This window comes from Hoplias malabaricus, chromosome 9 (assembly GCF_029633855.1).
Source record: "Hoplias malabaricus isolate fHopMal1 chromosome 9, fHopMal1.hap1, whole genome shotgun sequence".
Lineage (NCBI taxonomy): Eukaryota > Metazoa > Chordata > Actinopteri > Characiformes > Erythrinidae > Hoplias > Hoplias malabaricus.
The window spans coordinates 10,971,508-10,994,668 of NC_089808.1; the positions used below are offsets into that span (position 1 = coordinate 10,971,508).

Consider the following 23,161-nt stretch of genomic DNA (forward strand, 5'->3'; position numbering starts at 1 on the left):
CAACGCATTGTCCTGTTTTTGTCATCGTTCTTTCAGTATCTCATAAACAGAAAGCCCTCACTGTGACTGACCCTGAAATCATAATTCTAGTTCATTCATTCATTATCTGTAACCCTTATCCAGTTCAGGGTCGGGGTGGGTCCAGAGCCTACCTGGAATCATTGGGCGCAAGGCGGGAATACACCCTGGAGGGGGCGCCAGTCCTTCACAGGGCAACACACACACACACACACATTCACTCACACACTCACACCTACGAACACTTTTGAGTCGCCAATTCACCTACCAACAGGTGTTTTTGGACTGTGGGAGGCAACCGGAGCACCCGGAGGAAACCCATGCAGACACGAGGAGAACACGCATGTATTATCAGTTTGTGTGAAATTAAAGACTTGTACGTATGTTTTTTAGCATAAAATTTTAACATGGAATGGATTTTAAAATCATCTTTAAATTAAGTTTCCTAAAAAACTAATAAAATGTACACAGACCCTGCCCCACCACTTAATAAAGCGCAGCATACCACACATGCACACTATATAGACTCAATTGCCTGTGAGTTCGGTGACGTATTTTTGACAGTGTTTTCTCACTTTTCAATTCGTGCTCATAATCTAGAATTCGTACCTGTAATAATTCAAGTCATATTCAAAAATCTTTATAATCGTATATTTTAAAGTTGTATTCATACAAAACACACACAAAACAGACTTTGGTGTACAAATTAGATATTTATGTACGAATGGTTGGAAGGACCAGAAAGCCATGCCTTTTGTACTGATGTATCAATTAACTTGTTCACTTTCAAATAAGCAGCAAATCTTGTGTTGTTACACTAAAGAAAATCTTACCCTCCACATTAAGAAGACTTATGGGCTGAAACTGTTTTATACTCACAGCATCTTTAGGGATAAGAATACTACATGCTCTTCTCCACTCTTTTCAAATGATCCCTTTCTTCCAAACAACCATCAACTTCTACAAAAACTTCAAGACCTCAGGTGCATACTTGTACTCCCGATATGGCTCACCATTAGACCCTGGAGAAGAACCTGCCTTTGCATGATGCATCATATCTTGAACCTCACTTCATTTGCTGCTCAATTTCACCTAATGGTGAAATATCCCATGGCAACTCTAGCTCCTTTGCCTCATCTTTATCTGTATACACACCATTGAAACGCTCCATCAAATTCTCTCTTTCCAACTCCCAGATTTCTCCTAACCAAATAAAAATTACTCAATGCTGCCCTTTTTGTTCCTTTTTTTCCCTCAAGTTCTCTGCTCTTCTTAAAGAGCCTTTAGTGTAATTTTTATAGTGCTTGAAAAGCACTATATTGTTATTCCTCTTCTTATTATATTTTACAATAGTGCTAGAAAAGCACTCTATTCCTCTTCTTCTTATGTTTTATTATTATTATAATTATTATTCTCCAGTTTCTGTGATTAATACAGCCTGAGCCACTTAATATACAGACACAATTTGCGTTTCGAAGCTCTCAATTCTGAGAAGGGTGCTATGTATTTTTGGAGTTGATTTGTCATTTTTAATAAATGTGCGATTAATTATAAGAAATCCCCTATTTAAATGAATGAGTTGAGTGTTCAGATTCAAATCTTAACTGCACACACACACACACAAATACACACTGGTCAGCCTTAACATTATGACCATCTCTCTGCAATCACTATCCATTCTCTCAGCTTCACTGACCAGACAGAACTTTGTAGTCTGACATTTACAAACTGTAGTCCATATGTTGCTCTGCATACGCTGTTAGCCCCTTTTCCCCTTGTTCTTGAATGGTCAAGACGCCCACAGAGCAGGTGTAATGTGGTGGTGGATCATTCTCAGCGCTGCAGTGATACTGACACTAACACTGGTGGTGTGTTAGTGTGTGTTGTGTTGTGGATCAGACAGCAGTGCTGTTGGAGTTTTTAAACCTCTCAGTGTCACTGCTGGACTGAAAATAGTCCACCAACCAAAACCATCCAGCCAACAGCGTCCTGTGTCCACTGTTGAAGGACGACCAACATTCAATGAGCAGCGGCAGATGAGCTACTGTCTCTGACTTTACATCTGCAAGGTGGACCAGAGTGGACAGTGAGGGGACACCAGCAGCACTGCTGTGTCTGGTCCACTCATACAGCGCCACACACACTAATACACTACCACCACGTCAGTGTCTCTGCAGCGCTGAGAATGATCCACCACCCAAATCATACCTGCTCTCTCACACACAATAACACACACACACACTTCCAGCTCTTTTCAAGCACTATTTATTACTTTCAGAAAATGCAAGTCTAGTTGTTTTATATTTTTCCCATGAGGTCCACTTTAATAGATCTCAAGTTTGCATGCAAATAAAAAAAAAAGTAGATGCAATACATTTTAACATAATCATTAGCTACGTAATTCAGTAATTAATATATGATATGTGTGCTGCACAGCGGGGCTACAAGGAGTGTTTCTGTCACACAGCTCTAGAGTCTCAAGTCCACACCTCGAGACTTGTGCTCCTTTCACACATGCACTCTAGATAATTTCTAGAGAAACTCTGGAGTATCGGGTCAGGAGATGTCCTGGAATGGTTGTTCACACGTGAGGGAGATTATCTGCCTCAGGCGCGCTCTCACAGTGGGAGTTGAATCACGTGATTTAACTCTTGTACAGAGTGGAGGAGAAACTCTGAACATTTACAGTGTCATTCTCACATGTGCTGACTCTGACTTTATCCAGAACATTTACTAGCTCTCAATAAAGTCCGGGTAAGGTCCGGGACAAATGTTGCGAAAGGTCGCGTTCCCACATACAGCTCCTCTGGGTAAACAATAGAACATTTCTGGATTACTGTGCATGTGTGAAAGGGTCATTAGTGAATGATGTTCTGCGATGGCCTTGTCTGGGATTTTTTCCTGCTTATTCTAATGATTCTGAGTAGGCTGTAGATCCACCATGACCCTGACCAGGATAAAGAAATTACAAAAGCTGAATTAATACATTCATTTTGATATATGAATGTAGCTTTTGATATACTAACTGTATTGTCTGGAAAGTGGATGGCACGTTTAAAAATCTTTGTGAAGTAAGTCTGATCATGTGGGCCTTTTAGAAAGCCTCTGACAAAGGGTGGGTGGGCGGTTGTTCTTTCTAACCAATGACCTATTTTCTCTTATTTGAGTAGCCTGCAGCTGGGACCAATCAGATTTTTAAAAGAACAGTTAACTGGCAGCTCAAAAAAAGATTTGATTGGCGGGCCTTATTCGATACCGCTAAAAAGGCGTGGCTAAGCAAGACGGAGGTATGTGCGTAACAAAGGCTGGGCGGGGCAGAGAGAGAGAGAGAGAGAGAGAGAGAGAGAGTGAGAGTGTGTGTGTGTGTGTGTGTGGAATCGAGTCGGATTAAGAGAGGAACGGACGAAGAATAGACGACCTACATCTTCGCTGTTGTTGTTTTCGTTGCTTTTAGACCCAAATTTAACATAAGAAGCGTCTTTTGTGCACATTTGGATCAGGTCGCCTTATAAAAAGCGACGCTGATCTTTCATCATTGCGGGTTGCAGTAGTTTATTGGTTAAAAACAGGGGGATGCAGCTGCAGTGGCGAAGACCATCGCTGGATGTTAACGGTTTATTTTTTTGTTTAACGTCCGAAAGCGGATTTTTTATAAAAGCGAATGTAAACAGGATATTTATGTTACGACCGTGGAGCATTAACGTTAGTTTACTTCGACACTGAACCTTTGACAAAATTATTATTACCGTTTGAGCTGCAGCTTCTCGTTTTGACTTTATTTCCATTTGGACAAGTGGACTACCAGTGAAAGGTAAACGTTATTTCAAACAAACGGTGTTTTGTGCTCGAAAATCAAGTAAACATGACGCTGTTGTGTTTTGTCGAGTAGCTGAGCTCAGTCTAGCTTTTGTAGCTATGAAATGTTACTCGATTAATTTTGGGTTTATTTAGCATTATTTACAGTATCATATCACATTGGTTCCAAACAAATGATCACAAACGCCCCTTGTTTTAACATTACATTCAGAACCGTGTATATTTCACCGTCCTCTTTGTCGTATAACCTTTTTTTACAAACCAGGAAATTGTGTTGCTAATCTTAAATGGGTTGGGTTGGTTATAACGTTCTACGTATAACATTCAGTAATTATAACAAAGCTTAAAACAACATTGTGACTTAACCTTAATTTCTAGCTAAATTTCACATTCACAAATCCAAATTTTATTCGAGGATTGCTAGTCGTTTTCAAGAATTTGGAACAGTATTTGAAGCTAGCGAATTAGAATCGAATCTTGGAGTCGGTTCCCCTTTTCAAAGCGTGTGTAATTCTAGATCTGCTGGTTGCCAGTGATCGACTGAACCGAAATTGGAGTCGGCTCGGTCTTTTATTTGTGACTGCATTCTTCATGGCACTTTGGCATGAACTAAGCTTGAAATAAGTTTTATCCAGACTTTCTTAATTTTTCTATGACCCTGACTAGATTTAGTATTAAAACAGTTGAGTCTTTGGTCAAAATGAATTGCAGTCGATTCTGTCGAATTGAGGGGTGCAGAGTCGATTCGATTCCGGAAGACATTATTTGACGACAGTTTATTTATGTGACAATAAACACATTGTTACAAGTTTAACTATTTGAAATGGTATTGTGATGATCTCTCAGTATTGTTCTAATATAAATGCTCATATTGCTTTAATTGTAGTTACTTCATTGTACACTGTCCACTGTAGGTACCAATTTGTTTGCAAGTTTCATGTGTATTAAAACGTTGGATTGTAGCCTAATGATTAATTAGTTCACTTAATGTTACCTGAGGTCACATAGAAAAGGATATTCATTGTCTGTAACCGCTTATCCAGTTCAAGGTTGCTCAGGGGCAGAAGTCTACCTGGAATCACTGGGCATAAGGCAGGAATACACCCTGGATGGGGTGCCAGTCCTTCACAGGGCGACACACACTCACTCACACCTACGGACACTTTTGAGCTAACGTGTTTTTTGACTGTGGGAGAAAACCCACGGGGAAAATCTCCACTGTGAAATATTTTGACTAGCCACTTGCAGGTCAAATACGGTCTTGAGACACATTACATAGATTGTACTTCATTTGTCTTCATTTTTTGTGCTGTCTAATGTTCTGTTTTTGTTGTTTCCTTACATTCAGTAATGAAGCTTCTGGAGAACTCGAGTTTCGAAGCCCTGAGCTCTCGCCTGTGTGTTGAAACAGGAGATGCTCACATCCTTGGCAGGTAACCTTATCGTTTTGATGCTTTTGGTTAACCCAGGGGTGGTGTTTGACCTAAATTTCCAGCTTTCATTTTTGTTGTTGTTGTTGGGTTCTTCCTCACCCTTTCATTTTCCACAAATATATTTGAGATGAGAAAAAATAAGATGTATATTTGCCTGAATTGTGCAGTTTTGATATACCAGAAGAATAAGAGATGTGACAAAAATGTTGAAATATTTGCTATGTGCATTTACTGTACAATATGCATCAAAGTTTTGTGAGTACATTTTAGGAACGCTAAACAAATATATATTGTTTTTTAAAATATGTAAACAAAAGGAAATAAACATAGTTCAATGGCATAGTCTGGGCATATCTTTATATAATGTGACATAATTTATCACAAATTCTTTGGACTTGCAGTCAGGCTACTAACTTTTGTACCAGAAGAAGTTTTAAATGTTTAAATTAAGAGGTGGATGCGTATATACACTACAAATCTGTTTCTGTGAGCTTTTGAATTTAATGCACATTCTGTTTTTGTACAGTCGTGTTGGAAACATTTCACAGTCATACACTCACAACACCCACATGCCCCAACACGTCCCCCTCTCTCTTCCTGTTTGGTTATAAAGTGAGGCTTATGTATTTTTGTACGTGTTAAGAAGTACCATTTAAGCTGATTAGATTGTCACCTTTGTCCTCGGCATGAATACAGACATCCAATGCTCTTAAATACATGCAGAACACCCTGAAACTGAGCAGCTGAACTTCAGATTGTATTAAATACAATTCATCACATTATATCACCTAGATTACTTCATAGTGCATCAGAGGAGAGGGAAAATGATTTCAATCAATAATATCTTGTTTCACTTCCCCCTTCTATCACGCTAGCCCATCATAAAAGACATTTAGCAACCTTGCAGACCTTTCATGATCCGATGTCTTACTCATAAATATATTACATGACATGCATTTCTTGGCTGATTGACCACATCTGCTGGGAGGGGGGATACTGTGTATATGACATTAAATATTTAAGATTTTACACAAATAAACATCCACATTTATTTCTGACACAAATCTAAACGTCAAGAACAATGTTGGTTTTAAATAATTGATTTACTTAATCTGTCGATACTTATTCAGAATATATTTATTTTGGTTAAAAAAACATTTAATTAAAGCAAAATATTTAAAACTGAAGTTTTTGATTTTGTCATGTCCACTTTTAAAACATTTCAGGATTGATAGAGGAGATATTAAGATTAAAAGATCTTTACAAACCCAGTTCTGAAACAAACCAAGAACACAGCTGGGATTTGTCAGTACAAATTCATATCTGAATTTAGACACTGGAACCCATTCCATAAATGTTGGTAATGGGGAAATCTCAGACTAGAAATTTGTGAAATTCTTTAAAACTTTTAAGGTTATTATACTTGTGTATAAAACAGAAATTGTTTTTTGAGATTTGCTTGAAATATGCTCAAAAAATGCACCACTGAATAAATACAAACAAGGCATTAGAAAAATTTCTCACACTACAGTGAATACAGCTCTGTATTTATGGAACAAAGAACACAAAGCAATAGTGAGTAAACTATGACTGCATTTACACAGTTAAAACAAATTTGAAATGTTATGTTTGATTAAAACATTTAGTAATTTAAACAGAATTCATTAACCTCTGGTTCTGTTTTTACTCTCATTTCACATACTGCCCCAAAATGTTTGGAACTGATGTTTGTAAAATAATAAATGTATTAAAAAAAGAATATTAGACTTTAGAACTAGATCAGAACAATTCTATCAAACAATTCTGGAAAGCAAAATCTGCTCAGATTTTAGCAACACACGCACAAATGAACAATCTTCAGTGAAGTGGAAATTGTCGTCGAGTGCATATGTTTTTTAGGCTTTGGTATAAGCCTTAGTAAGTAAATGAGTTAAATCATGTATGTTTACAGAAAGGAAAATACTGAACTGTGTGTTGGTGTGAGCCTCTAGGGTTATAACGTTACACTCTTGCCATATTTGTGTGTGTGTGAGAGAGTGTGCTGACTCACAGGGCCATGTCTTCATATCAGAGTACAGAGAGTAGTACAGTGTCTCAGGGTCTGTATAGAGTTATGTAAACAGGACATCATTGGACATGATTGACTTCCTTTTGTCTGTAGTTTTTGTTCTTCCATGTATTACGTCTCATGGAAAACAGATATTTCCTATGAATTTAGCATAGCCCGTGTTGTATAAACATAATTTCAGAACACAAACATGCACTCCACAGTGCACATACTGAGCTGCATTTAGTGATGTCATGGAAACACCTATTCTAACAAATGTTTAATGTACAGCAGTTTAGTTCCACCCTATCACAGTGCATAAAGAGTTCTCGTAAAGTGTGTTTCTGTCCAGACGGCTTTTTCAATGAGGCAATAATCACCACAGAATGATTATGTAAAATGAGTATCCCTGGTAGGGCAAATTATTTCAAAGTTTATTGTTTTTCAGTGTAAACCCAGCTGTAACACTTTTGCTTTTAGTTTGTAGGCATGATTTCAGAAATGTCTTTGTCATTGATCACTGCTTTGTTTTGTTTCTTGTTTCACAATTGCTCCTGTGTGTTTTTGTGTTGGGGAGGGGTTGATGCAAGTCCCTGGGTAATGCTGCTACGCAGAGAGAGAGTTTGTGAGACATTCTGACCTTGAATAACCACACACAGAGCAATGTCTTCCATACAACTGCCAAGATCACTAGTGCCTATTGGATTAGTGCACAGAGCAGCCTTAAAACCATGATGTCTTTTAGTATGAATATAGTGTGATTTGTTTCTCATACATTAATATATTTATATATAACTAAATATGACAAGCTTTAAATTCAAACATTGTGGTAATTGTATGTTTTGGAACAAAATTGACCTTAAAACAAGCAGAACGGAGTTGTCATTAAATAATCAGTTCTTTAATTTTAACATTTTATATTTTAGATTTTGACACTTTAACTAACAATGTTTTGTGCTGCTCTGTTTGTACGGCCGTTGTAAAGAAAATTAGGCCACAGTGTTCTCAATCACATGACACTCATTTAAAAAAAAAAAAAAAAAAAAGTGGCTTTTGCCCTTCGACTATAAATAAGACCCGGGCAGTGTGTCTGCACTGTGACCGCACAACTTTTTCTATTGCATAACCCTACAGACACACACACACACACACACACACACCAACCCCATCTCCTTTAGCATGGATAACATTTCATCCATTCTTTACTTAGACCTGTAGATAAACACCAGTCCTCCAGAAATAGGACACAGCAGCCTCTGCTCTGCAACAAAACCACAACTCTTCAGATCTTTTCCACCTTGTTCAGTAAATGCAGTATAAAATAAAAGATCACATCTGTTTATTTGTCCTTTTTGGATACTTATTCAAATATGGTGTAATATGTATCTACTCACTGTGATTGGATAATCAAAATGCACACCCCATTGTGATTGTATGGTTGAAATACATTCACATGCACCTGCTGCTTTAACAATACAATGTTCGCTCAGCGCTGCCATAAAAGGAAGCAAAGCTATTTGGCAAGATCTGTCTTAAGAAGGCAAGCCAGTGGTACGAGATAAACACAAATTACCCCCCACCCCTTTTTTTCTTCTTTCTTTTTTTTTTTTTTTTTTTTTAAACAGATAGCTATTTTTAGGCTTTTAAACCTGATCGTATCAGATTACAGCTAAACATCTGAACTGCTTTGAAAAACAATTTTAACGTGATTAAAATAAAAATGGAGAAAGCTGGGGTAACATGTTTTGAGAGTGGAGGTAAAAGAATAATATTATGTTAACCATTTTGACCAAATCTTGTAGAGTTTGTCACTGCCTCACTGAAGATTTTGCATTATATAAATACATGTACAATGTCATACGAAGGCACATACAATTCTATCAGCTTTGTTGCTCTCTCTATTTTTAAACATGGAACTTGATCCATGTTCTTTCACATTTAGATTTAAGACTATGGGCAGTTCTTAATGTGTTTTATTAACTAAACTAGTTTGTTTCCTTAAAATAGGGTACAGTTCATGCACGTTTGTCCTTGGACATACTTATTTACTTGGACATTTCTTCTTTAAATGCAAAAATACATGTGTTGACTGATTAGACGTGCAAACTGAAGTTAAACCGAGGGAGAAACAGTGCTGTTGTTATCACTCTATTGCTGAATGTATGTAATATGTTTGCCTTGTGTATTTTAATTGCTTTTTATAACGTTCGCCTTTATTTTTATTTTTACATGTTAGTTTGAAGATTACACTGCCATTTTACCTAATTTTCTTGTTGTATTAGCAGTTCAGTTACTCTTTTATTCTTATACATTTTTTAAATGGCAACACGTGGAATACAACATATGAAATGCTTGTTACAAATACAGTATTGAATTATTTTACAGTAATTTTTGCTGACCTCAACATCACCCATCCCATTGTGTTTATTTGCATAATTCCGTTCTCTGACCTGTGGCTGTTTATATACAGTGGTTTTATTTTAGTTATACACTGCACAAAAAATAAAGGGAACACTACAATAACACATCCTAGATCTGGAATGTGTTGAGAACAAAAAAAAAAAGATCAATGAAAATCTAAATGGGTATACCATGGATTTGGAATCAAACTAAAATAAATAAATAACTTGTGGAATATCAAATTGCAGGCTGATCCAATATCAGTGGAAATTCCTCACAACAAGTTAAAATGAGGCTTAGTGTGGTGTGTGTGTGGCCTCCATGTGCCGTATGAACCCCCCTACAACGCCTGGGCAAGCTCCTTATTAGGATCCCCAAAATGATCTCATCCCGGTACCTAATGGCAGGCACTGTACCTCTAGCTAGCACATGGAGGGTTGTGCGGCCATCCAAAGAACTGCCTCCCGACACCATTACTGACCCACTTCCAAACTCATGCTGGAGGATGTAGCAGGCAGCAGAACGTTCTCCACGGCGTCGCCAAATTCTGTCACATCTGTCACATGCGCTTGGTGTGAACCTCCTCTCATCTGTGAAGAGCACAGGGCACAAATCTGAGAACAGAGAAATGGTCTGTGGTTACCACCTGCAGAACCACTCCATTTATATTATCAGTATAGCTAGTTGCCTCTCGGTTGTCTGATCCATTTACACAACAGCAGGTGAAATTGATTCACACTCACTGTTGCTTCCTGGACAGGTTGGTTTCACAGAAGTGTGATTGACGTGGAGTTAAACGGTGTTTTTTAAGTGTTCCCAATTTCTTTTTTTGAGCCATGTATTTCATTTATTTATTAAGGACTTTTTAAAAAATATTTTTCTTTCAAATTTCAATTATCTGAATATTCCTAATGACAGCATTTTTGCTTAAAATTCAATGCATTTAATGGGTTGTAATTGCATCATTATACTATTAGATATCAGTTATATATTTATATCAGTAGCATAAAATGGTAATATTGTTTATGGCAATTATTTCTGGGAAAATACATCGACCACAAAACAAATGGCGTTCATGACAGGCCTAAGCACATTAGTAAAACTACAGCACACAACCACAGTCCGGCAGTTGATAATACTGTATGCATTCACCATTTCTCTAAAGACCACTGCAAGATCTGCTTCAGTACTCTGTCTCTACTGTAGCTATTGACTCCTAAAGTGCCTTGCTTTGTTCACATCGACTGATGTCATGCTCCTACACTCTATACCTCACCCGTCAGCATGCCTTTCAGACTGTGTCTGTGTACAGATTAAGGAGAAATCTGGAATTGCTGCAGATCACTGTATTTAAACCTTATGTACACTTATATGGCACTGAAAACACTAACAACTTCTAAACATAAATATATATATAATACTCTTCTGACAGGCACAGCACCAGTCAGAGTCCATATTTCTTGCTCAGTAGTATTGATGGTATTTTACATCAGAGATTTTAGTTTATGGCACAAGCCAGAGAAGTGTGTTTGTGTGTGAAAAAAAAGTGTGTGTGATTATGGTCATGCTCCTATATGAAGCTGTTATTAAAAAAAGATCTCTCTCTTCTCTTTTTCTTTTCAGGATTGAGAGTTACTCCTGTAAAATGGCTGGTGATGATAAACACATGTTTAAGCAGTTCTGCCAGGAGGGGGAGCCACACGTTCTGGAGGCTCTTTCACCCCCACAGTCAAGCAGTGCCCCTAGCCCCAACATGTGAGTAACCTGCAGAAACACACAAACATAAAAGCAAACGAATCCCAGCTACTGCAACCGTTACATTTCCACCATGCTACATTTTCACAAATACTTGCCTCAAACTGGTTTAAGGTTTAATTCCTCACTAATAGACTTGTTTACAGTTGTTATGGTGCGCGGTACGTTTCAATATATTAAGCAATAAACAAATAAAAAAATAGAATATACACACATAAATGTGCAGAAGAATGAGAACAACGCAATAATCAAACGTATTAATTATTTCCACCCGTTCTGTCTCAGGTTGGGGAAGAGTGGAGATGACGGGGAAAATCCTCTAAGTGATAAATGCAGCAGGAAGACGCTGTTCTACCTCATCACAACGCTGAACGAGTCGTTCCGACCCGATTATGACTTCAGCGCCGCTCGTGCTCATGAGTTCAGCCGCGAGCCCAGCCTCAACTGGGTCTGTACAAACTCAAAAAAACAAAAAACACACACTTTCCACATAAGGCAAACTTATCCACACTTAAAGGTTCTGTCCTTTCTCGCTTTCAGATTTTGTCAGTTGTTTTTCCACTGTAACAAATAAAAAAGGACAACCTACAAAGTACAAGGAAAAAGTACAACCCCAATTCCATTGAAGTTGGAATGTTGTGTAAAAAAATCAGAATACGATGAATTGCAAATCCTTTTCAACATATATTCAACTGTAAACACTACAAAGAGGACTGTTCACAACAGACACTTGCTTTTTTTGTAAATAACTACAGCCAGGAACTATTCCATGAAAGAAGATGCTAGAACTTTAACAGGAGCTTGGCCACATAGGAGGTCACTGAAGTGCAAGGACAGTTGACCTTTCTAGGACTCCCAGCCTTGAATGAAGCACTAAGGAGTGCGTTCGCTGTGTCCTGATAATCCTGCTCACACACACACACCCGGAGACTCACAAGCCTCATTACTGCTTTTATTGTAATACAGATTCACTGTTTTCTTGTTGAGTTTTCCTCAGTGTTTAGCAGGTTAGTGGGGGAGGTTTTCAGAATGCAGTCAGCCTTGTTTTGAGTGCCTGTGGTTTTGTTTGCTGATTTTTTTTTCTCTTGCGCCCTCAGGTGGCCAATGCTGTGAACAGCAGCATGTACTCAGCTGTAGGAGAGGAGTTTAACTCTTTGGGGCCAGAATTGTGGAACGCCATTGACCAGGAGATCAACCTGCAGAGCTGCGACATTTACAGGTGCGTATCTGTCTGCGTAGTATGTTTGTTACATGCTAATTTATAGCGTTTAGTCAAATAAAAGAAACCAGGCCATAGTAAGCGCAGTGAAATCCAATTTCCTTGACAACAAAGAATGGTTGGTCATCCGAGGTGATTAATTAATTAATGAATTCCAAAGATATTTTATTTGCTACTGGTTCTTTAGTTTTAAATAAGTACTAAGAAATGAAAGACTTTAAAATGATTCTTAAATAATTTGTATTTTGGCACTTTCCTAAATTTATTTTTTAATCTGGATTTCATTCTGACTTTTGGTGAAAAATTGTCTTTTATGTTTTTTAAAAATTATAAAAGTTTGGTTAAAAAAAAGTTTGCTTATTTAATTTAGTCAATTTAATTATTTAATTTTAGTCAGCCTTTCAAAAGGGTGTTGCAAACCCTTGCTTAGAAATGATGTACTGGGAGATTTGTCTGTTTATTTACAGGGCAGTAGAGTTGTATACTTTGTTGTGTTTTGTAGCTATAACCCTGACCTGGACTCTGACCCTTTTGGAGAAGAGGGCAGCCTTTGGTCCTTCAATTACTTTTTCTACAACAAGAAACTCAAACGCATCGTATTCTTCACCTGCCGCTCTATTAGGTGAGGATTCAGAAATCTCACACAAAAAACATGCAACAGTTTTGGCAGCAACGCTGAAGAGAGATTGGTACTTTTCAATGATCATATTTGTTCCCTGTTTAGTGTCCTGAGTAGCTATGGCCGCGGACACCTTGAGAATGAGCTGGACATGGAGCTGGATGACGATGAAGATGAAGAAGTGGATGGAATTCTAGAGGACAGGTGAGTTTATTTACAAACTATTCCTAGTCTCGAGGTTGTCTAGGTATTCATGATGTATAATTAATTTATGATATATAATTAGGTCTAATCAGTAGCCCTCTTATAGTAGGGCTGTGCAATATCATATTTGCGATCTTTTTTTTTTTTTAATGATTAAAAGAAATAAATAATACATTTTAATATTGTGATAAAGGTGATATTCTGTCTTGTTTACGTGGTGACATCATGCTACCAGTAATACCATATAATTGGTAATGCCAGCTACCCATAATATGGCATACGGTCTTTACATGGGTCATTTAGGCACAGTGACAAGTATGGTGGAATGTGGCAGAATTACAATTAATTATTAATTAATTAGAAATGTGGTAGATCAAAAAGAGCAAGAGAATCACACTCTAGGTCATGTAAATAAAACCCAACTGTTTACCTGTGTATTTTCTCTCTCGTTTTCATTCACACCTGAGAAGATGAGGTAATACTAAACATCATGTTTTTCTTACTGAGATTTGACATTATTCTCTCTGTCTCTCTCTCTTTTTCAGGTTCCCCCGAGCCCTGTGTGTTTAAAGCTTTCTCGGGGACAGCCTGAGCTTCTGCAAGTGAAGCATCCCTGTTTCTCCATCTCTGATCCAGCTCTGCTTCTTAACCCTCTTCTGTTCCTGGAGCGCAGCAATCAGCTGTTGGATTTTATCTATCATCTGCACGTTTAAATGCCAAAAAAAAGGAAAGGAAATAAGAGACCTTCAGTTTGAAAAATCTATGTGTTTTGATTACACATTTGGATGTTGGAGACCCCTTGTGGACATTCAGAAAATGCCAAGGAGGTTTCAAACAGGTCTTTTATATAAACTGTTTGGGCAAATTCCGTAAAAGACTCGAGGATGGTCTTGAACACTTCTTCTGCTCTTTTTGGTTTACCCAAGAAATGATGTCAGTATGATCCAGCATACACCAGCAGTTCAGATGGCAGGGGCTAATCTGAGTTATATAAGGAATTCTGTCCAATGGTATGTGGGGAAAAGGAAGATTGACTGGCTTCTTTCCCCACTCTTCTCCCTATTTAGCATTACTAATGGCTTCTCTGACCGATTTTATTGTTTCTTCACTTTGCCTTTTTTATGTTTAAACTGTGTTTTAAATTCAGAGATTTTAATCTGTGAAAGCTTTTCATCTCACTGAAGTATACCCTCTGCCCCGTGCGTGAGCGCTCTGTAAATTGTTATTGCGTCTTTGTTGATTCCTAGGTGGAGAGCCTTTTGTGAGTGAACAGTACTAAAATGTGAGACAGCCTCATCATTAACAGTGGGGGAGATTTAAGATTTGAAATATGTGATTAAAACATCTGCTGTCATGCTGTATTAGTGAAAGTGTTGCATCTTATTAATTAGTGTTAGGTGAGTTATTCTAATACAGAATTTAAAGCCCTAAACGTCTTGCAGTATAGCATTATGTTTAGAAGCCTAAAATTAAATAAACATTTCTAAAATAAAAAACTTGTTAAAAGAGCAACCCATTTGCTTTCACTGAAAGCCACATGAAGTCCACAGTATACAGCTTAAAGCAGCTGTCATTTAAGCTTTCCTCCTTGTCTACAGTATCTCATAATGCACTGACTGTTATTGTTTTATTGGTTGAGCTTAAAGAACAGATTAATTAGCCTTTTTAACTGATTAATCTCCTCTGTTATCTGATTGCTACAGCGTGGTATTTACAGTGATATTTCCCCTCCTTTGGAAACAGCATAAAATGTAACCATGTAGCTGTCATATGGAAAAGGTGTTCTCTTTCGATATCCTGATTTACATATACGAGCCTCTGTAAATCTTTTCACTGAATAAAGTTTTCTGTCATAACAACAGTGACCTATTCATTTTGTCTGAAGAGATACTCCACGATGACCAATGCTCCTCACGTGGAAGTGAAACAGACCCAAGAAACTAAGCAATTAAAGTTATTAAGCTGCAATGGTAACTTGATCTCAAATTTAAAGCTGGATTAAAACACATTAATGTCTTTTAATGTCTGAAAGCCTAAAGTGTGTGTAATATCCGAGAGATGTTGAAAGATTCTGACCTGACTGAATATGAAATAAAATTTATTTAAAAAGAATTAAAATGCATGAACTAAATAAATAATACATTAATAAATAAATGAAAATTCACAAAACAATCCTCAATACAGCCTGGGGCGAGGGTTTGCAAGCCCAAATTATAAATACAAAATAGGATATACTTGTGATTTTCTTGATCGTATGAAGTTGTGAAATCAACAGCACACTTTATTTAGCATAATGAAGTATGATAACCTCAAATATAACTGACTGCTGTGTTAAAGTTTAAGCCAATATATTAACACTCAGAATATCACTACTGCAATGTCTTATCTGAGCACAATCTCTTACTGCTCTTAATCTCATATTCTCAGGTACTTAAAAACCTTGGCACAGCATTAAAAATGTATTCAAGTATGCCTCATTATACTTTCACATATGTTAGCAAAAAATATACATAGAATGATACTTAAAAGTGCAGATTTGAAGTATTTAAGAAAAAAAATTCCACTCAGGGTAGATCACCCTCTAGATCACCCTTCCATTCTCAATTCCCTCTATGCCATTGGAAAGGTACCATCATGGCACACCTGCCAACGGAAGACATCTCACTTTATTAATGCTGCCCCTCTGTAGTATTTGACTTCAAGGCTGCTACTAATCCACTTTCCACCTATTGTTGCCAGCCTCAGACCCCTTACCATTACCCAACCACCAGCAATTACACTGAAGTAGAATTTGAACTTAGCAACACTCTGCCCAATGTATGCAGTCTGATGCACTGTCATGGTGGCCCCAGATTAATGTCACTATTATTGTTACACTGTAGCTTAATGACATTTAGCTGGTGATACTTTAAAATTCTATTAGTAGTTGATCAATTTGACTTCCTCTGGCACGATGATCTTGGCCATCGTAAGACCAACACTGACTCTATCACATTGCGCATTCATTACCCCTTTACCACTGCAGCATTTAAATACTCAGATTACCAATCACGCTAGAATTTCTGTCATCATTATAATAAAGGACATTCAATTTACTCAGCCTAATGCTATTCCTCTACCATCTCACAAGGCGCTCAGTCATGCACCAGTTTATTAAAGGTAGTTCATTCATAGACTCACTAACCTCTTTCATTCACCTACGCACGATCCAGGACACCAATCAACCCTCGGCCAGAATACCTGAACCTGTCCATTCTGTAGCAACTGGACATTTTTGGGGGTCCTGCTTCTTACGCATTCATAAGCCACCTTGAATTCCTCCCCAAAGACTTCTGAGTTCACCTCCCCATTTCAGCCTCTACTGACGTGGCCCGTACTAGCAAATAGCATGTTAAAACATGCACGCCCACCCAATGTGCGAACATTTGGTATTCACGAACATACTCACTTTCTACTGAAAAATTTGGTATTTATGCAGCGTTCATGAATCTGGCGGAAGTTTTTTGGGAATGTCTATTTCTGCGTACATTATGCACAGATTGCTCACATTTATTTTTGAGCTCTCGCCCCTCGCTTCCATTATATGCTTAGCTGAACCTATGTGTGCTTTTAGGTCCTTTACACCTTTAAACATGGGAAAACATAGGAATTTCTTTTTTAATTAATCCAAGAACATTTACGTTTCGGCATACCTGCTCGAGATGAGGGTAGGTACATGAGACTGACCATTTAAATGTTTACAGAGAAGGTTATCGACCAATAACGGTAGCTTTACTAATAACCAATAGCATCAAAGCTATAAAAAAATACAAACCGATTTCCAAAAAAGTTGGGACACTAAACCAATTGTGAATAAAAACTGAATGCAATGATGTGCAGGTGCCAACATCTAATATTTTATTCAGAATAGAACACAAATCACAGATCACAAGTTTAAACTGAGAGAATGTATCATTTTAAGGGAAAAATACGTTGTTTCAAAATTTCATGGCGTCAACAAATCCCCAAAAAGTTGGGACAAGGCCATTTTTTACCACTGTGTGGCATCCCCCCTTCTTCTTACAACACTCAACAGACGTCTGGGGACAGAGGAGACCAGTTTCTCAAGTTTAGAAATAGGAATGCTCTCCCGTTCATGTCTAATACAGGCCTCTAACTGTTCAATCGTCTTGGGCCTTCTTTGTCGCACCTTCCTCTTTATGATGCGCCAAATGTTCTCTATAGGTGAAAGATCTGGACTGCAGGCTGCCATTTCAGTACCCGGATCCTTCTCCTACGTAGCCATGATGTTGTGATTGCTGCAGAATGTGGTCTGGCATTATCTTGTTGAAAAATGCAGGGTCTTCCCTGAAAGAGATGACATCTAGATGGGAGCATATGTTGTTCTAGAACCTGAACATAGTTCTCTGCATTAATGGTGCCTTTCCAGACATGCAAGCTGCCCATGCCACAAGCACTCATGCAACCCCATACCATCAGTGATGCAGGCTTCTGAACAGAGCGTTGATAACTTGGGTTATCCTCGTCCTCTCTGGTCCGGATGACATGGCATCCCAGTGTTCCATAAAGAACTTCAAATCGTGACTCATCTGACCACAGAACAGTCTTCCATTTCGCCACACTCCATTTTAAAAACCCATGGCCCAGTGCAAATGTCTGAGCTTGTGGAGCTTGCTTAGAAATGGCTTCCTCTTTGCACTGTAGAGTTTCAGCTGGCAACGGCGGATGGCACAGTGGATTGTGTTCACTGACAGTGCTTTCTGGAAGTATTCCTGAGCCCATTCTGTTATTTCCTTGACAGTGGCATTCCTGTTTGAGGTGCAGTGACGTTTAAGGGCCCAGAGATCACGAGCATCCAGTAGAGTTTTACGGCCTTGACCCTTATGCACAGCAATTGTTCCAGATTCTCTGAATCTTTTGATGATGTTATGCACGGTTGATGATGATAACTTAAAAGTGTTTGCTATTTTACGCTGGGTAACACCATTCTGGTATTGCTGCACTATCTTTCTGCGCAACAATGGTAGAATTGATGATCCTCTTACCATCTTGGCTTCAGAGAGACACTGACACTCTGAGAAGCTCTTTTTATACCCAATCATGTTGTCAATTGACCTAATTAGTGTTAATTGGTCTTCCAGCTGTTCGTTATATGCTCAATTTCCTTTTTCCAGCCACTTATTGCTACTTGTCCCAACTTATTTGGGATTTGTTGACACTGTGAAATTTTGAATCAACATATTATTCCTTTAAAATGTTACATTTACTCAGATTAAACTTTTGATCTGTCATCTATGTTCTATTACGAATAAAATATTGACATTTGCCACCTCCACATCATTGCATTCAGCATTTATTCACAATTTGTTTAGTGTCCCAATTTATTTGGAATCCGGTTTGTAGAAGATAAAAAAAAAAGAAAAAAATAATACCTAAAAATGACCACATTGAGTAATAACTCACTACATCAGAATTAAATAGAACAGTCATTCTCAAACTTTTACACCAAGTACCACCATTATCAAACCCAAACCTCCAAGTACCACCTATGATATTTACCACAGAAACATGTGCACCCCTGGTTCTTCCTCTGTTCCGGAGGCAAAAAACAAAGTCTTGCTTGAATTATTGCATGTTTTTGTTGTTTTTTATTTGCTTTTTATTACATGATTAAAACAAAATAATTACTAAAAACAATTACTAAAAATTATAGTGAGAATACAAATACCTACTCCTAAACTGAATGTTTTAAACACAATTATACATTTATGAGAACATATACCCACCGCAACCCTGAACTGGATAATGAATGAATGAATGAATATAAAATTTATGGGCAAAAAGCCTTTTGTAAGAAATAAAAACGGGAAGAAGTTTAATATTAGTTATGTGCTTTAACAGGCTACAGGTGAAAACGGCGCTTGGGGCAGGTGCTAACAGCAGCCCTCTGTGCTTGTAACAGTAGGTGAACAAGGCGCAGTGCTGTGTTAAATCTTCTTTTGGGCTGTAATTGTGCAAAGAACAGCCACATTTTCCTTCAGCTGAGTGTTTTATTCATGTGTACAGATTTCTCGCTTAATTTTTCTTTATTTTTGTGGCATTTACAATTGATTTCATGCAGATACACTGGGCTTGGATCTGGATCAGGGCAAAATAACTGGGATGTCACTAGATTTGGCTATTAGCAAATTTGATTAATTTTATGGTTGTGTTTGTATGTTAATTTACGTTTATCACAAAATTGCTTGTATGTCAGTTCAGAAAATGTAACTACAGAAAATGATCCAGTATTCAGGTTTATTGTCAAATCCTCTTTATATTATAAATCAGTGGTCCCCAACGAGTCAATCATGATCGACAGGTTGATCTCCAAGGCCATGCAAGTCGATCGAGATAAATCATGGCTGGTTCAGTTATGGCATTTAAGTTACTTTAGCTGTGTCATTCTGTACAACCACCCAAATAAAAGGTAGGATATTTGTATAGGCTAAAAGAGGTATATCAGAAAATTCTCCCAACAGAAATATAAGCAAGACATATGCACAGCCTAAATCCCCTTATGAGGGCAAAGATAAGGTAATTACAGTGATAATTCATTGATAATAAATGTTGAATTTTTTGAACATTTGTTTCAGCATGTACAGTTTTGGATTGATAAAGCAAATAACAATAAGCTAAGATTGTATAATGCACCGGAGAAAAAATATGGGAGATTTTTCATGAAAAACACATGAAGACATTCAAAATTGTGGGTCTGAGCATGCGCAGAGCTGCTGTAGGATAGTTGTCAATAGGTAGCACAACATGTCAGAACACCTGTTTAGCTCTTACAGACAGCCTCATACCACTACAGCCAACACTCAGCTGTACATTAATGAAGTAAGTAAACAGTTATATTTTATGTTATTGGAGGCGATGGGGACGTACACAGCGTTGTTTTTAAGTAGCCGAAGCCTGGCTTTTATGCTGTTAGATCTTTCATTTCAAGTTGATCTTGTATGTAAAAAGGTTGGTGACCACTGTTATAAATGATTAAGGTATTTGTTTGCTTTTCAAACCAAATTAATTATCTAAATAATAACTGAACATCCTTGCTCTTGTAAAAATATATATTCTAAAATATTGTCTAAAATCTACATTTACTTTACATGTCTGAGACTGAATACCACACTATTTCTTTGATTAAGTGGTGCATGGCTGTGTATTTCTCCAGTAGATATTCAGACCACGTTATTTATTGTGTTATTTTTTGTATTCTTTCAGATTTCATTATTATTATTATTATTTTTAAAACTGGCCCTGAAGTATGAAATAATGAATTCTTTCACTGAAAACATCTCACATGGCAGGTTTCAGGTAGTCATCAAAGAAAAAATATGCAGGAAGTGGGAGACATACTGCTTGAATCTCTCTTTTCCCTTTCAAAGTGCTGCTGTCTCCCTCAGGCTGCTGCAAAGAAGATTGTTAGAGCTGCTGGAGGAACAGGGCTTCCTCTGCTGAACACTAAATAATGGAAATCAGCCACTAAGCAGTGAGGCAGAGAGATGAAATGCTGGGGGCCTCTGGCAAAATAAGCATCGCTGAATTCAAAGCAAGGATGTCAGCAGCAAGGTTGTGATATCACATGAACTATATGTTTGATTTAAAGAGCAGCAAGGTACTGTTGTGTTTTTTGTTGTGTCTTTTCCCTTGTAATCTTTAATGCAAGCTCAATATTTCTGAAGTATTTCTGGAAACCTAATTATCTTTCCAATAGCAGAATGGAAAATGACTGTTCATGAAAAGCACCTAATGCAAGACTGCAATAGCTCTATTTGTTTATTTACAATGAAAATTCACACACAAAAAAAGAAAAATCGTTAATGAGGCACAGTACTTAGCCCAAAAATAGCTTCATAGCTATTCTATCATGACCATTGCACCATTATGAAGCCAGCAGCTATAAATCATCTTATATTTATCATCTGTAATGGAACACTTTAAAATTTATACTGATGGCTTTTTCCCTTGTAATTTTTTTCTGTATATTGGTCTAATAGCAGATATATAGTGCAAGAATATGTCATCTCTGATGGAAATTATTCATAAAAGGCTATAGATGCTGATTTTGTTAAGGGATATTGAGATAGCAGTGACACATAAAAAAAATAATAATAATAAAGAAAAAGGAAAAAAAATATATATATATATATATCAACATCTAGGGAGCAATATATACAATAACAACTTTAACAGAGGATTGATAAATGCTGACCATTTAATAATTTATTAACATTCTTTGCATTGTAATCTTCATTTACATTTAAATAAAAACAGTGTGGGCGCATGGTGGTGCAGCAGGTAGGTGTCGCAGTCACACAGCTCCAGGGACCTGGAGGTTGTGGGTTCGATTCCCGCTCCGGGTGACTGTCTATGAGGAGTTTGGTGTGTTCTCCCAATGTCTGTGTGGGTTTCCTCCAGGTGCTCCCGTTTCCTCCCACAGTCCAAAAACACATGTTGGTAGGTAGACTGGCAACTCAAAAATGTCTATAGGTGTGAGTGAAAGTGTGTGTGTGTTGCCTGTGAAAGGTGTGTTCCTGCCTTGCACCCAGTGATTCCGTGTAGGCTCCAACTACCCCCACCCCCACCCCCAATATTACTCCAGTTAAAGTAAAAGTCCTCTGTTTAGATTTTCACTCAATTAAAGTATAGACACATCAAAATGGTCGGTATTTCAGAAGACATTAAAAATATCTACTTGTACTTCTTGCGTAAAGACCTGTACATCTGTTGCTGTCTTCATTTAATGAGCAAAGGGGCCAGTCCATCAGCATCCGTCTAACCATGAGTGGTTGAAAACACTGTGCGCACGTTCAACACGCTTTCAATAATGAGCTGCAGGGCACAATTTTGACAACGACTCACTAGACTCTCTGATGTATTGGCTGCTCTAGAAAACTCAGGGAGTAATATTGTAAAATATGTAAGGATACATTGGATTGCATAGTTTTTCTGTTTTATTGAATAACATTTAAATTCTGCAGTTACTGTTGCTGCATACTTAAGGAATAGGGATATATGTTTACACATGTTTTAATGCTGTGAAAGCTGATATTTTATGATGTGTGTTTACTTAAATTGTTTGCACTCTGACATGTATTGTACAGATTGGATATATTGTAAGAATGCAGAGTTTTACTGTTTGCAGTTTTGCTCAGTCTGTGATCCATTGTGATCCATTACTCCTTTTTGAAATATTAAGTCTATGTATCGAGATAGGATCTCATTATTTTGAGATACTAAGTCAATATGTTGAGATTGTATACTATCTCAATATATTGATTTATTATCTAAAATAATGAGATGCTGTCTCAAAATAATGAGATACTATCTCAATTTAATGACATAGTATCTCAAAAAATTGAGATAGCAACATGTATATTAACGAAAAAAAATTGGGGCCTTTTTAAAAATTATTTTATGTGGAGGAAACGTGCTTCCATAGCTGCAAAGTAGCACATTTAATCAAGGTAGCACAACTCAACAGAACACTGGTCATGAACTTGCAGCCATGAGACCAGCCTGTCTGTAAAGGAAGTGTAGCCATTCAATAACAACATTGGAATTGAGTCAGGATATAAAATGTGAATGCCTAAACGAAAACCTACCTC

General features: G+C 37.5%; 1 protein-coding gene across 1 annotated transcript; it reads left to right on the forward strand.

Moving 5' to 3' along the window:
* The first annotated feature begins 3,371 nt into the window (after nucleotides 1-3,371).
* Nucleotides 3,372-15,455, forward strand: maf1b (MAF1 homolog, negative regulator of RNA polymerase III b). The gene is made up of 8 exons (XM_066682071.1): nucleotides 3,372-3,829; nucleotides 5,183-5,267; nucleotides 11,338-11,469; nucleotides 11,755-11,917; nucleotides 12,567-12,688; nucleotides 13,191-13,310; nucleotides 13,413-13,511; nucleotides 14,057-15,455. The coding sequence occupies exons 2-8, from the start codon at nucleotides 5,185-5,187 to the stop codon at nucleotides 14,079-14,081; spliced, it is 744 nt and encodes a 247-aa protein (XP_066538168.1). The 5' UTR covers nucleotides 3,372-3,829; nucleotides 5,183-5,184; the 3' UTR covers nucleotides 14,082-15,455.
* The last annotated feature ends 7,706 nt before the right edge of the window (nucleotides 15,456-23,161 follow it).

Coding starts and splice junctions, on each gene's coding strand:
- maf1b (XM_066682071.1), top strand. CDS start 5,185: ATGAAGCTTCTGGAGAACTCGAGTTTCGAAGCCCTGAGCTCTCGCCTG. Junction 5,268..11,337: donor GATGCTCACATCCTTGGCAG/GTAACCTTATCG, acceptor TTTTCTTTTCAG/GATTGAGAGTTACTCCTGTA. Junction 12,689..13,190: donor CAGAGCTGCGACATTTACAG/GTGCGTATCTGT, acceptor TGTGTTTTGTAG/CTATAACCCTGACCTGGACT.